General features: G+C 51.8%; 1 protein-coding gene across 5 annotated transcripts in view; it reads right to left on the reverse strand.

Annotated features, from left to right (window-relative positions):
• Positions 1 to 748: 748 nt before the first annotated feature.
• The window catches only part of GREB1 (growth regulating estrogen receptor binding 1), a gene marked incomplete at its 5' end in the record, with an annotated part of 68,994 nt that continues 54,873 nt past the window's right edge, over positions 749 to 14,869 (reverse strand). For all 5 annotated transcript variants that reach the window (XM_081254195.1, XM_081254194.1, XM_081254193.1 and 2 more), the window contains 9 exons: positions 749 to 1,112; positions 2,258 to 2,396; positions 2,828 to 3,028; positions 4,241 to 4,376; positions 5,571 to 5,789; positions 7,628 to 7,802; positions 8,691 to 8,895; positions 11,223 to 11,384; positions 13,563 to 13,705. In XM_081254195.1, coding sequence (XP_081110321.1) covers positions 949 to 1,112; positions 2,258 to 2,396; positions 2,828 to 3,028; positions 4,241 to 4,376; positions 5,571 to 5,789; positions 7,628 to 7,802; positions 8,691 to 8,895; positions 11,223 to 11,384; positions 13,563 to 13,705 — 1,544 coding nt within the window. In that variant the 3' untranslated portion in view covers positions 749 to 948. The remainder of the gene's footprint in view (positions 1,113 to 2,257; positions 2,397 to 2,827; positions 3,029 to 4,240; positions 4,377 to 5,570; positions 5,790 to 7,627; positions 7,803 to 8,690; positions 8,896 to 11,222; positions 11,385 to 13,562; positions 13,706 to 14,869) is intronic.

The following is a 14,869-nucleotide window of genomic DNA, read 5'->3' on the forward strand; positions in this document are numbered from 1 at the left end:
TTCCTCTTCCTCTCCTGTCCGGGACCACACATTCGTAAGAGAAGACAAGCGACTCAAGGAACTAAAAACTGAGCTTCAATAAATTAGAGTCAGAAGTCTAGTTCTTATCAACCATCTTCCACATCGCTTTAGTTGTTCTCATTGTTTGTTTCAAGTAAGCCATTTGGTCCTCTTTCCTTTGTAAGGCAAATTCTATTTCTCAAGGTCAATCTCTGTAACCCTAATTTCCTTCCTGAAACCCCTGTAGTTTTTAAAAAAGTTTCTTTTCACTTTTGCCCTTTCTAAGAGGTAGGGTATTTACCCTATACTATTTTAATAGAATCGTATTTGCTCTGAAGTGAAACTATTCGTTTTACTTTATTAAAGTTGATGCCTTTGGGCTAGCTTCTAAAAGAGTAAACTTACATAATTCTTATTAACTGAACCTACTTCATTCTTTCTTGTCTCCAGCCTTTACAGTTAAAAGGTTCTTTTGGAATATTGCTCTGTAGTAGGTTATAGAGAAACCTACATAGCCAACATCATATCCATCATCTGAAATGCTGGCGCCTGTACAAGATAAGCCAAGGGGGATCCTTCAGAGCTAAGAGAAAAGTCAAGTCTGTCCATGGAAGCATATGGATGATGTGACACAGCAGGCAAAACTTTGTTCTTCATATGATGGACTTCGACCATCATGGGGACATTCGACCCCAGGCCAGGGCGATGGGGTCTGCCCCGGAACCTAGGGGCCTTTGGTTTGAGTTCCTGCTCACCATCCACTCATCCCCGTCGGCCTCAGTAAGTCTCGGTCCATCTCTGGGCCTCGGTTCCCTGGCACCTACCATGAGGGGGTGGCCAACAGACACCTCTGGGTCCTGTCCCAGTCCAGACACTCCGTGGCTCCTATTCTTCCTTTAGCCTCAGCAGCCTGAGGTTCTGAAGGCCCCACCCTCAGATGTGTCTCCCTCAGATGTGCCGTCCGGTCAGAAAGAAGAGGGGTCGGTCCTCCTTGGCATTGGCGGTCTGGAATTCATCTCGCAGCCGAAACTGCCACTCATCTTCCAGCTCCAGGCGGACAACCGTCTGGCGGAGTGAGTTGCGGTCCTGACAGATCACACACAAGGTGGCACCTGTGTGGACAACAGCAGAGGTATGTGAAGAAAACAGGGGAGTTTCTCCAAAGGAAAGGTACCGCCTGGCCGCTATTTGCAAGAACAAAATACGCTGCTGCTTGGACGGGAAGGACCGGATGTCCGCGTGAGCGCTTGTTTCCTTGGGGATGCTTCTTAATCTTAGCAAGACAGTGAGATTGTGATTTGGCAGGTCTGGCAGATGAGACAACATGGAACCAAGAAACACCGGCAAAGAAGTGAGCAGAGGGGGAGAAGGAGACAGACTCGCAGGACCACAAACCAACATCCTCGGCTGCAGCCCCTACTGGGAAGCGCCCTCCCCTGCCCCTCCAGCCCAACCCTCCCTCTCCAGCCATCCCAGCCGGCCACCCGCCCAGGCCCCACGCACCTCCTGACCCTTCCTCTGCTGGACAACGAGGATTCTCCCGCCTCTCGACGCCTAGCGTTCATCAGTAATCGTGGGTGTTTGTTCTAGCTACCTACCTCCCTACCTACACGTCCTATCCTCCTATTAGACGAAATGCATCCCAAGAGCAGAGGAGGTTGTGGAAACCTCTGACTATTTCCCCAAAGCTTATGCAATGTTGGTGCTCACTAAACACCTGGTAGAGAGGAAGGTCAGAGTCAAGGGCAGCCAAGGAAAAGTGAAGTTCCATTAGGGATCCCAGCTGGATTAGAAAGAATGTGTTTAAGTCACACAGAATGAATGTTTCTCACTCTCAACCACTGTAGCATGAAAACACCTACAGAGGGAGAAAGACTAGAAGAGAAGTAAAGATGCATGTGTCACCCCAAGACAAGGAAGAAGAACTCATCCACCAAGAAGGAAAAACGTCTGAGGGGATCTGCATGCTTAGGTTAAGAGCCTGGCTTGGAAAGCAACAGAAAAGTTGAAAATATCTGCTAGTCACCGAAAAGAAAGGGGCTGTGTCTTGTCTCTACGCAAACAGGTAGAGGGCGAAAGAGCTGCCCTGGGATCCCATCCCAGCCTTCTTGCACTTGCCTAGATCATCGGGGAAGTCACGCGCCCTGAGCCTCAGTTTACCCATTGGCAAGGACTAGACCAGAGGTCACCTCCGCAGAGGCGCCAGGTGGCGACAGCTATTCAAAGCAATGTCCATGGTAAGAGTACGGGAAGTTACCTTTCAGAAAATGAAACTTTTTCAAGAAGCCAGCTCCCACAAAAGAGTCACAGAGGTACAGCAGGAGTCCACTGAACAGGAAGTCGGAGCAGCTGATGTTTAAAGAGTGGGGCCGGGAGCTCACATAACACACAGAGATCTGAAAAGAAAGGAATCCAAGAGAAAATGTCATTTTCCATGAAATACTCCACGACATTGTGTTAGGGCTTTGCATCTAGCAAATACTAACTGCCAGGTCAAGCTCAGACTTGGGGGAACAGAAACAATATTTAATGCTATTTCCAAATCTATATCCTAAAACTCAACTCCAAGACTTATCCAGATTTATCTATTCATTAATTCATTTGAGAATCAGAAATGTTTAGCATCAGAAGTGGGTTTGATTCTTAACTTCTTATATCGGGGCCAAACCACTTCAGTCCTCTCAGCCTTTATCTTATCAGCTGTAAAGTGGGGTCATACCGGAGCGGAAGTAGTGGAGTGGTTCTCATTCCAAGTCCTGGGTTCTGGCGCACGTGTTTAGGAATTTCCCGGATTTATGGACTCGACAGCGCCCCCTCTGACAGTTACCTGAGACCCCAGGTTAAGGTAGCAGTCGACGGACAGCACGGGGTGGCCGTGATTCTTCAGGGACAGCGGGAAGAAGCGGTGGCTGTGGTGCTGCAGGAACTTCTCCAGCAGGAGCTGAGCAGGGGCCGCGAGGAACGTGTGCTTGCTGTCGGGGGCGCAGATGTACTGGGCCGGCACGATGGCCATGGGGCTGTCAGAGACCTGAGCAGGGAAGGGCGGGTGTCAGCCACTCCCAGCCACCCTGAGCAGGGACCCAGGGTGGGTGGCCCCGTCGTGGAAGGCTGTGCCGTGGAGCAGCGATGTGAGAACACATAACTTCCACTGTGAGGTTCTCCATTAAGAAAAATTAGGTTTAACCGAAGTGGGACGTGTGAAAACTGATCACGTGATCGATCAGAATCGTAGACACTGACCATTCCACGCTGAAAATTGGCTGCCTGGTCTAGAAAAAAATAAGGGAATCCACGGACCTTGTTAACGTTCCCCCAAATCCAGGGATGCAAACCTCTGGGAACGGCCAATCTCCCCTTGACCCCCAGACCCTATCTGCCTCCTGTCCAGCCACGTGGCCCCTGCTCTCCACGGCCCGGCCATCTGGGCCCACCATCTCTCGTTCCATCACCAACAGACTTCCCATGCTACAGCCAGAGAGTCTGTGGATGTGAATCATGCTAATCAAACCCTCTGCTGGATACCCTTCAATGGGTTCTCGTTACTCCTACAGAAAAGTCTAGAACCTTCCCACAGCGGATAAGGTCCTGCCTACTTCTCCAGCTCATCTCTGACACTCTGCCCCATGGATCGGAGGGACCTTCAAGGTAGGGGTGTGCCAGCTCCGTATGGGTTCCTGGAAGACACAGATCTCCGAAGGCTCGCTGTGACTTCGCATCTGAAATGCCCAGGTCTGCCCGGCCAGGACCGACACAATCAGATCACGTCTCTGCCCATCAGGAGGCTGGCTCAGCCACCAAGCTAGCCCGTCAGGGCCATTCAGACAGTGTTTGGGAGGCACTGTCGCAGGGGCTCCGAGAAGAGCACGGCACCACACCTGCCCCCGCCCCCAGCAAGGGGCTCTGTCCAGCAGAAAAGCCGGACAAGTGAACAGCAAAGACAGTGACAGAGATGAGTTCAGGAAACCAATGGGGAGAGAGAGAGTGCGGGCAGGCAAGGGCGCACAGGAGGTCTGGTGGTGCGTGTGCACTGGGGGGGACACACAGGAAACCAGTTAGAGTCGGAGATCAGAAGGGAAACAGGATGAAGTCTTTTCCCTTCCCGGGGCTCCCAACCGGAAACCTTTACTAATACTTCCCAGCAGTCAAGTCCACCCCACTGACTCAAAGGCGCCCGGGTGGCCGCCCTGCCAGCTTTCCCACCACGGACGGCAGCCCCGTCTAGGCACACGGCCACACCCACCTTGGACGTGATGTGGAAGGACCTGTGCCCGCCCACCGCGATCTGCTTCTTCATCACGCTGAAGCGGTTGAACCGGCAGAGCAGGAGGCCGGCGCTGTGCACCCGCAGGTTGAAGTCCACATCATCACACATGAACCTGCCCAGAACCAGAGGAGGGGGCGGGTCGGACTGGAGGCAGCTCACACACCCCCGGTCATGCCCTTACCAGACACGTGGAGTGTGCACCCCTGTACTGGGGGCTGGGAAGGCGGAGCAGGCTCGTTCCTGCCCCAGAGACCTTCCTCTGGGAGGCACAGAAGGCAAACGGAGAAGGGAAACAGGACAAGCTGTGATGCGCCTGCACCAGGAAAGCAGGGTGCACCCCAGGCTTACACTACAGAAGCCACCTGTGGAGCAGGCACATGCCAGGCACCGTGACGGGGACTTGACAAACCCCACTTCATCTATTTGCTGAAAAGGAAACGACCGACCTCCCAAAGTAAACATATTAGCCACTTTCTACAGCTGAGGAAGACAAGACTCAGAGATGGCAAGTCATCTGCCTAAATTGCAAAGCTGACAAGTGGCAGAACCCAAATTCCGAGCAGGTCGGTCTGGCTCCAAAACTGACACTGCTGCCTGGGCCCTCTCGGGGGCGTGCCCACTGCCTGGCACGTAGAGGGCTCAGTAAACGTCAGTGATTAGATTCTTCTCGTGATGTGAGCATGTCTGCATAGATCTGTAGAGAGTGACACAGGGAAATGACAGTTTCCTTCAGTGCTAACGCTCCTAAAAAGTGACGTGTCCAGAGGAGGAGCCAAAAAAGCAAGAGCAACAACACCCGGCAGCATTTACGTCATTAAATAAGGTGCCACGTGAACTGAGGAAGGAAGTCGAATGGTCTTGGGCAAATCTGCCCTCAAATTATACAACAAAAATGCCAAAAGGGGGCCTCCCTGGTGGCGCAGTGGTTGGGAGTCCGCCTGCCGATGCAGGGGATACGGGTTCGTGCCCCGGTCTGGGAGGATCCCATGTGCCGCGGAGCAGCTGGGCCCGTGAGCCATGGCCGCTGAGCTTGTGCGTCCGGAGCCTGTGCTCCGCAACGGGAGAGGCCACAACAGTGAGAGGCCCGTGTAACGCACCAAAAAAAAAAAAAAAAAAAAAGAGCCAAAAAAACCCCATGAGGGCTGAAAGCAAGGGACCAGGCCAGTGCTATGGGTGAAAAGGCTCTGGTGTCGTTGGCCCTGAAGGGCAAGGAGGGAGCAGCCACCTGCCAGGAGTAAGGCCGCCCCTCACGGAGGGCCCTGGGACCGTGGGCTGAGCTGACAGCCAAGGTGGCGCAGGAGCTCACCGATTCTGGTTGTACTGCACGTTCTGGGTCAAGTCCACGTTCAGGATGATGAAGTCGTGCACGTGGCAGCGGGAGAAGGGCTCGCGCACCTCGCGGCTCCCGGTCCTGCTGGACCACTTGCGCACGCCGATCAGCGCGTAGTGAGTGATGTTGGGGGAAGACTCGATGTGCTGCATGATGTGCTTCAAGGAAACGTTTCTTTCCGACCAGGAAAATTCCCTGTTCAAAGGAAGGAGATGGACATCCCTCGGTTGGCATGCAGACAACAGCAAGGCCCTCTGGACCAGGCTGGCCAGGATGCTGCTTTCCCTGAACATGCCGGGCAGTGGGGTGCAGAAGGAACCCATCACAACCACCAGGCACTGTGCTCAGCACTTCAAATTCACTGTCATTGATCCTCGCAGCAATCCTATGACATAGGCGTAGCATCCCCATTTTACAGATGAGGAAAAAAGAAGCTCTGGATAACTTGCCCAGTGTCACATGACAGAGCTTGGCTTGAACGGTGTTGTCTGTCTCCGGAGCCCACAGTCTCTGCATCTGCCAAACCACCTCACGTTTCCAGTGTCAATTCCAAGCGAGGTGGGGGGAGGGAAGGAGGCAGTGTGTAAACACCTCCCACCCCACCCTGCCGGTGACTGAAGTCCGTGAAGACAGTGAGGGCCACCCGACGACCAGGGAGGGCTGCTGAAGGGAGTAACCCCAGGGCTGGGAGCTGGGGTGAAAAGAGCTCTGTCTGTGAAACCCAGGGAAGTGGCTCAACTTCTCTGCATCTCAGCTTCCTTTCCCCCAACTGAGGGGCTTCAACTAAACTCTCTAAGGCCCCAGCCAGCTCTGACGTGCCAGGACTTGAACGGCTGCTGCAGAATGAAATTCAGAAAGGCAGAGGGAAAAGCTTGGTTCTCTTCCTCATCGCCGCCCTAGCCGAGCTCTTGCCCTCGGAAGCATGACAGTGAGAATACTGAAAGCACGGTGACTGCTGTCCTCATGCATGTGCAGCTCTAACAGACAGAAAACAGTTTTTTCTAGAAGAGCAGTGGTGTTAATGGTAATTGTTACATTAGGACTCACTAACACAGAAGAGGTGAACCAACCTCAAAAGTTGCCTCTCACAAAAACAAGCCCAAAAATCAAGTTGTTTCTCAAAAAAAAAAAATCAAGCCAAAAATAAAGGCTAAGTTGAAACACTCATGGTAAAACCACACAGAAATATTTTACCCATGATGTTCAGATGCAACTGTATCTACTGAGCCTTTCCTACATTGTGCTGCTCCATTACCCATGACCAGGCACACAATTCATGGTTTAATTAATCCTTGTAACAAACTTCTAGCACAAGTTTAAGTGCCCCTCTGAAAGATGAGGCATCTAGAACCCAAAAAAGAGTCATTTCCCTAATGTCACACAACAAATAAAAATACAGCTTCATGTTAGGAGGAGGCTGGGGGGAGGGAGGAGGGACTGGAAGGTTCTGGGGTGCCAGCGATGGTCTGTTTCTTCATCAGGGAGTTTGTCAAGCGTGTGTGCTCTGTTTGTGAAAATACCTGGATATGGGGCTTCCCTGGTGGCGCAATGGTTGAGAGTCCGCCTGCTGATGCAGGGGACACGGCTTTGTGCCCCGGTCCGGGAAGATCCCACATGCCACGGAGCGGCTGGGCCCGTGAGCCATGGCCGCTGAGCCTGCGCGTCCGGAGCCCATGCTCCTCAACGGGAGAGGCCACAACAGTGAGAGGCCCGCGTAACGCAAAAAAAAAAAAAAAAAAAGAAAAAGAAAATACCTGGATATGTATTATACTTTCCTTTTCATATATATTTGATGTTGAATATATATTGCTTTACTTTCTGTATGTATTACACCTCAATAACATTTTTAAAATTAAGAACTCAAAGTAAAGCTTGGAACGTGAGCCCACCACACGCAGGGCTCTGTCCACTGCACACCACACCTTCTAGCGTGAGGCGCCCTCTGGGGTCCTCGAAGGGCGGACGAGAATCCCCCACTGAGAAGAGAGCACGTGCACTTGTCTTACTGGTGGGGTGAGTGTGTGGGTTCTCACCTGCTTCTCTCCCCACTACAGTCAACGTCCACCACGTTCCACATCACGCAGGAGTCATCAGAAATCACGATGAAGGGCCAGATGTCCTGCGGCTTGATCCCCAGTTCCTCCTGCCGGTTCCGCTCCAGCTCCAGGTTGTGGTAAGACAGCTCCTTGATCAGGAAATGGGCGGCGCCTGAAACGGGCAAACGACCCCGACTCAGGCCAGTCCTATGCCGACGACCACCCAGGACAAAGCCCCAGTGAGAAGAGAACTTGATGAAAGCCCATCGAGGCCCCAGCCCTGGGGGGTCCTGATCTGCAGCCCTCACCCACCCACTACAGGCTATTGACTTGGTAGAATTCTAGGGCAGAAAACACTCCTCTCCAATTTGCACACACATCGATATATCCTTGCTTTTCTAACAGCTGAGAACATGAGTAAATCAATAACCAAACATCGAAGAAAAAAGAACAGTCAAATCAAAATAGCTTTAAAAACCAAAAAGCTTAATGAGAAAGGTCTTTCCTCTCTACACGGACAAAAACTGTCTCTCGCCATCCGCCTGTACAAGGATGCGGTCAGTAGCCACGGCGGTCGCTGACCTTCAGCACACCCTGAAAGGAGGTCAGGGTGGCGATCAGGAAGGTGGCAGTCTATGCTCTGGGAAAAACTGGCAGAACAGGCCTCCAGAGAGTTAGATATTTTTCAGGAGGTAATTTTATGAGCCCAATTCCTTGCATCGTCTCCTATCTAGAAAAGCACTAAAATCAGTAACAGAGATATTTGCTCCCAGTAACCAGCAGCAGCCTTCTTGTGACCAGTAGCATCCCTCTGCCAACGTGTGCCTGACTGCACGCATCTCCCTTCACCAAAATCCCATATACACTGACCTCCCCCCTTATCTCATTGGAGCCGTTCCTCAGAGCTATCTGAGAGGCCGTCTCCCAAGCTCTAGGCCTCATTTTGCCCCAAATAAAACTGAACTCACAACTCTCACGTTGTGCATCGACATCTAGAACATTCTCTCCAGTCTCCATTCACAGAAACTTGACAGAGTAGGGCACGTTTAAAAAGGCCTACCCACTCCGGCGCTGTTGAAGATACTCGGGAGAACCAGCATGATGTGGTTGGGCCAGTACTTCTTATAAATTGCCATTTCATACTCCTTGACAACCAGCACATGCAAATGGCTGGCACCATCCATCGCGTGGTACAGGTTAAAGAGCCCATGTTCGTGACGGCCCGTTGTGGGAGTGAACGTCGGACTTTTTATGTATTCCTGACTCTGGAGAGGACGGGCATAAAGAAGCAAGTGTTTGTCAGCGTGGCCACAATCATTCCCCTCCCTTTAAAGTGTGACTTCGGGGGCTTCCCTGGTGGCACAGTGGTTGAGAGTCCGCCTGCCGATGCAGGGGACGCGGGTTCGTGCCCCGGTCTGGGAAGATCCCACATGCCGCGGAGCAGCTGGGCCCGTGAGCCATGGCCGCTGAGCCTGTGCGTCCAGAGCCTGTGCTCCGCAACGGGAGAGGCCACAGCAGTGAGAGGCCCGCGTACCGCAAAAAAAAAATAATAATAATAAAGAAAATAAAATAAAATGTGACTTTGCAGCCTCTTCCATCAAAAGATGGTATCTATTTCCACACTCCCTGCATCTGGCTTAGCCTTGGGACTTGCTTTTATGGATAAAATGCAGTAAAAATGACAGCGTGCCAGTTCCAAGCCTGGCCTCCAGAGGCCTGACACATTCTGCCTTCTCTCGGAACCCTCCCAGGAAGAAGCCCGGGCTAGCCTGCTGGAGAAGGAGAGGCCACAGGGAACAGACATGGGCGTCCCTAGCCCAGCCGGCCCCCCCCGCCAACCTGGTAACTAACCTCGGACACAAGTGAGAGCAAGCCACCCCAGGACAACCACCCAGCAGAACTGAGTCCAAACTGCTGGCCCACAGAATCAGAGGCTAAGTACATGCTTGTTCGGAAATGGTTTGTTAGGTGAGCAGAACTAACAGGCATATATCGATTACCCAAATTCATTAATCTCTCCTATGAGCACCTGATGTCGTGCTCTGAGTACACGTTATTCCTGTATGACTTAAATCCCTCTATCATAGCCACACAGCCTAGCTACTCATACACGCAGGCTATGGATCTCTTATATAAATAACTGTGTTTTCTTTCACTCTTTTCTCAACAATAGGTTCCACTGGCCAAGCTAGATCTTCTGTTCCTTCTCGATTCCTCAAAGTACTTGCTACAAAGCTGTGCATACAGCTGGTGCTCATAACCAGTTCTTTTTTTTAAATAAAGTTATTGATTGATTGATTGATTGATTGATTGATTGATTTATGGCTACGTTGGGTCTTTGTTGCTGCGTGGGCTTTCTCTAGTTGCGGTGAGCAGGGGCTGCTCTTCGTTGCGGTGCGCGGGCTTCTCATTGCGGTGGCTTCTCTTGTTGTGGAGCATGGGCTCTAGGCACGTGGGCTTCAGTAGTGGTGGCACACGGGCTCAGTAGTTGTGGCTCGTGGGCTCTAGAGCGCAGGCTCAGTCGTTGTGGCGCACAGGCTTAGGTGCTCCACGGCATGTGGGATCTTCCGGGATCGGGGCTCGAACCCGTGTCCCCTGCATCGGCAGGCGGACTCTTAACCACTGCGCCACCAGGGAAGTCCCTCATAACCAGTTCTGATGGGAACCGCCTGGAAAAGCTAGTGCAGTAACTGATAAAGGCTCAAGCACCTTATAGTAAAGGCCTCACTGCCACTTTACAAATGTTTTCATTCTTGATAATAGCCTGCTGGGTCTGCTAGGCTGGGTTCAGCTCTGGGCATGCCTGGTCCTCTGGAGAAGGCACAGCAGAGCTGTACACAAGGTCCGTGGGGCTGGGGCTGGGGAAGGGGCAGCCAGTTGACTCTGAGGTTGTCAGGCTGGAACTGTCAAGCCAGCGCCCCTAAGAATGGCGGCCAGAGAGACGATGCATCATTAGGAACAACCTCCTCGGAAGAGAGAGAATTTCTCCTTTAGAGATATACGTTGAAATATTTACAAATGAAATGATGCAATGTCTGAGATTCGCTTCCAAGTAACACAGGAAGGCAGCTGAAGAGAGATGGCTTGATGAAGCAAGACTGGCCTTGAGTGAATAACTGTTGAGGTTGGGTAAGCAGCCCTGGGGGAATCATTATACTATCCTGCCGTCTTAGCCTGTTCCAAATGTTCCATAAGAGACAGCATGAAAGAAAAGAGAGAGGAAGGGACGAACATTCACTGGCCCTTGTTATCTTCCAGGTACCGTGCTGTGGCCTGACGTCGGTTACTCCATACAATTCTCACCAGAAGCTTCTGCAAGAGTTATTATTGCCCAAAGCTTACACATGAGGAAACTGAGGCTCTGAGACATCAAGTGACAGTATGATGTCAAACTTGACTCAGATTTGACTCTGAGTGACCACAAAGCCCTTGTGCTCCCCAGCCTCCTCCAAGTTGAGTCACCATGTTCGTCTCTCCCCGCCACACCCCACCCCATGTGCCCGACTCATCAAGAACTACAGTCCCTGGGTCTCCAGCTCAGTGGTCCCTTGCAGCCACTTTGCTTTGCCCCCCAGGGACTCGAAGCCAGTACCTTGTCTGTGACGAGGGGTAGCCGCATGCTCTCCAGCTGGCCTCCGGGTTGGCTGAAGACAAAGTGGTGCTCCTTGGACTTGGGGATGATGAAGTGGAGTTGGATCTCCTCTCCTAGCATGGAGTAAGAGAAGGCAAAGGCGTGCAGGGTGGACTCATAGAGCTGAGGTGCGAGGGGGAAAGGACAGAGCTTGTCATCAGAGTCTGGCCTGACTTCCCGGAAGAACCCAGGCCCGCCGTGGCCGTGACTACACAGAGGTCGCTGCCGCCTCTGCCCCAGGCTGACGCCAGGACACAGTGTGGACGCCCACACCTGAGGCCACACCCACTGGGCCAGAGGCCGCTCCCGTCCCGGTGCTGACCGTGCTTCACCCAGCAACGCCACGTCAGCCGCCCAGCCCTTCCCGACGCTGGACCCGACCCAGAGGGGCGCTGGGTTACCAACTAAAGCATTCACGTGCCAGATCACATTTTTAATTGTGACAAAGGTTATTTTCCCACCATAGGTAATATGTGTAACAGCATATTAATAAGACAATAACTGCGAACTTGTGCGCTTCTATCTGTCGCACCACGTCCAGGCCCCCTCCTGTCCCCTTGGCATTAAAATTAACAATCTATGAAGCAGTTAACAACCCTATGTCCTCACCCCCACTTGGTGGACGTGGAAACTGACACCCACGGGTCTTGGGCTCACTCCGATCCCCAGTCTAGCCTCACCTCTAGTCACTTTGTCCAAGGAGCCCTCCCCTCACCCAGTCACCGTGCCTGCACTGCTCTCTGGTGCGACCTCCCAGCCCAGCTTTGCCCAGGCCACGCTCATGCCTCCTCCAGTTCTCAGCTCAGGCGTCCACAGAGGGGTCTTCCCTGACCCTCACCCTCCATCTGACAGCCCCTCCTGCAGACGTGCAGCTAGCCTGTGCTGTGCCCTCCCGGGAACCACGGGGGCCAGGGGAGGGCCGATGCGGGCCGGGACACGCCGGCTGTGAAGTCCTACTGTGGCTCTACTTTGAGAGCAGGGATGAGGGAGAAACAGATTCTGACCTGGGGAGGGAACACAGAGGGTCGTAGCTGAGGAATCTCCTAGGACTTCCTCTCAGGGAGCCTTGAGCGATGAAGGAAGAAGAACAGAACAAGGAGAGGCAGGGAAGTGCCAGCAGGGGGCCAGCGTGTGCCCCTCAGGGCTCCTCACAGGGCCTGGTTTCACGTCCCCTGCCAGTGTGGCCCCCCCCGACCCGCGTGCATGCACACAGACCCAGCCCTCCGGCCAGAGCTCAAACCCGCCCCCCATGCTTCATTCATTCCTTCACGGCAGACCCTGAAGTGACCAGGGACTGAACCCTTTGAGTCTCTCCAGATCTTTAAATTTCAAAATCAAGACAACGTCTTCACTTATATGTTTCTCTGCCTTGAAAGAAAAGCTTCACCTCCGAGGGAAAAAATGTTAGGAGAATTATTCTGCAGCAAATAGGATTTCTGATTATTTTAATCCTTTGAAAAACCGCTCATATGTACTTTCTAATTTCGTCTACAGTAAAATTACATCGTTTAAAAAAATCTGTGCTAAAAGAAGACAGGTGCTACTTCAGTGGAAGCTGAGCTCAAGGCCGAGCAGATTCGGGAAAATGAAAGCTACTGTCTGCTGTTTCCCTCTGTAACGGGGACGGACAGAGAAAGCCAGTGCTATTGCCACCTCTGGGCCTTTCTGGGGCATCCACTCATGTATACATGAGTATGTAAGTCGTACAGAGAAGTATAAATTACCTCATGCTGTAACGGCTATCAGTGTAGGTAAAACAATGTTGTTATTTTTTGGATGATTATTCATTCGGGTGTAAATCCTGACAGCAGTGGAAGGCCTCCTACTGATAGGATAATACTAAGAATAAGGGTTGTGATGATGGGTAGTTTATTTCATGCATGTGACAGTGATAATATGGTGGTGGCTGAACTGTGAATAAATCATTATGACATGCATATTGACTGGAATTGATTTGACTTAATGAGCTATGTACAATTAATACATATATGAACTATGTAATACCAATGATTTAATGTAAGTGCTATAAGCATGGGGTAAATAATGCACGATTACACATATTATGTATTGTGTACAATTTGATGTATATGTACTTGTATACGTGAATATACACATAATGCACGAAGTACGTAACAAATGATGGGGGAAAAGTATGTAAAAAAAAAGTTGGCCGCGCAGGTGTCTGACTGGCTCCCATCGGCTCCTGCTGCCCCTCCTCCTCTTTCCCCGTCTGGGTCTGAGATGAAAAGAAATACTAAGTGTAGAATGGGAAGTGCCGCTGGAGCGGGGGCTCCGTCCTACCTGATAGCGGGGGTGGAAGCCCATGTACTGGTGGCACTGCTCGCAGTGGTGGTACGTGTTGTACGCCGCGTACTTGGAGAGCCTCATCCGCGCCGTCTGGCGCCGCACGTAGAGGTCCTCTGGCTTCCGGCGTGTCCCTCTGTCTGCACGAAATCCCCAGCATTAAAGAACAGCAGGAGGCACAGCCCACGTCCTCTCCCCTGCCTACTCACAGGGAACCACGGCAACAGGACTTTGTACGATCACCTCTCACCTGTCTGCCCCAGGGTGACTCAGCTGGTCAGAAAGGACAGAGTCTCAGTGGGATAAACTGAAGGCTACATTCACGTGGCGTCTTACGCATGCACCTACGCATGGCTCATAAACATATTCAAGGATTCGCTACATGACAATGTAAATCGATCGCCAACATACTATGCCAGTACTGTAAAGCACATGAATCACCTCCAGGTTTTCAAATGACTTAGCAAAATTAAGATTTTAACAGTCAACCTCCATTCGAGAAGGTCTACTATGTGAAGGAACCTTCAGTAAAAGTGATCTGCTTGGGCTTCCCTGGTGGCGCAGTGGTTAAGAATCCGCCTGCCAATGCAGAGGACATGAGTTTGAGCCCTGGTCCGGGAGGATCCCACATGCCGCGGAGCAAGTAAGCCCGTGTGCCACAACTACTGAGCCTGCGCTCTTGAGCCCGTGAGCCACAACTACTGAAGCCTGCGTGTCTAGAGCCTGTGCTCCACAACAAGAGAAGCCACTGCAATGAAAAGCCCTCACAGCACAACGAAGAGTAGCCCCCGCTCGCTGCAACTAGAGAAAGCCAGCGCACGGCAATGGAAGACCCAACGCAGCCAATAAATTAAATACATCTTTAAAAAAAAAAAAGTGATCTGCTCTGAGAGCAGCGAAGATAAAATGATTGGTTTGACAAGGAGACCGGTGAGTATTTTCCTCTCACGCAGCATTCACCAAACTTCCCTAGTCAGTGGTTATAATCACACCGGCCACTCATGTCCGATGTTTGCTGCCAGTGACCCTGAAACCCAGCAGGGTCATAATACTGTGGAAGTTAGCAGTCCCTGAAGAAGGAGCGAGAAAATGAGAGACCAAGGGCAGAAAGGGAAGTAGGTGCATTTTGTTGCAATCCAAATTCATAGAGAAACATACATGCCTTCTTCCTCTATTAGCCAGAACCTTCAGAATCCTCTGGTCATGATAAACCACCAAGAGGGTCCTCACCGTTATGCAGCGCCAACCGAGCCCTGAGTCTTCCTTCGTGAGGTCTGTGAAGAGCCCCTCCCGTCAGGTGAGGC

The sequence above is a fragment of the Mesoplodon bidens genome, assembly GCF_964165515.1.
Source record: "Mesoplodon bidens genome assembly, chromosome: 14".
Classification (NCBI taxonomy): Eukaryota; Metazoa; Chordata; class Mammalia; order Artiodactyla; family Ziphiidae; genus Mesoplodon; species Mesoplodon bidens.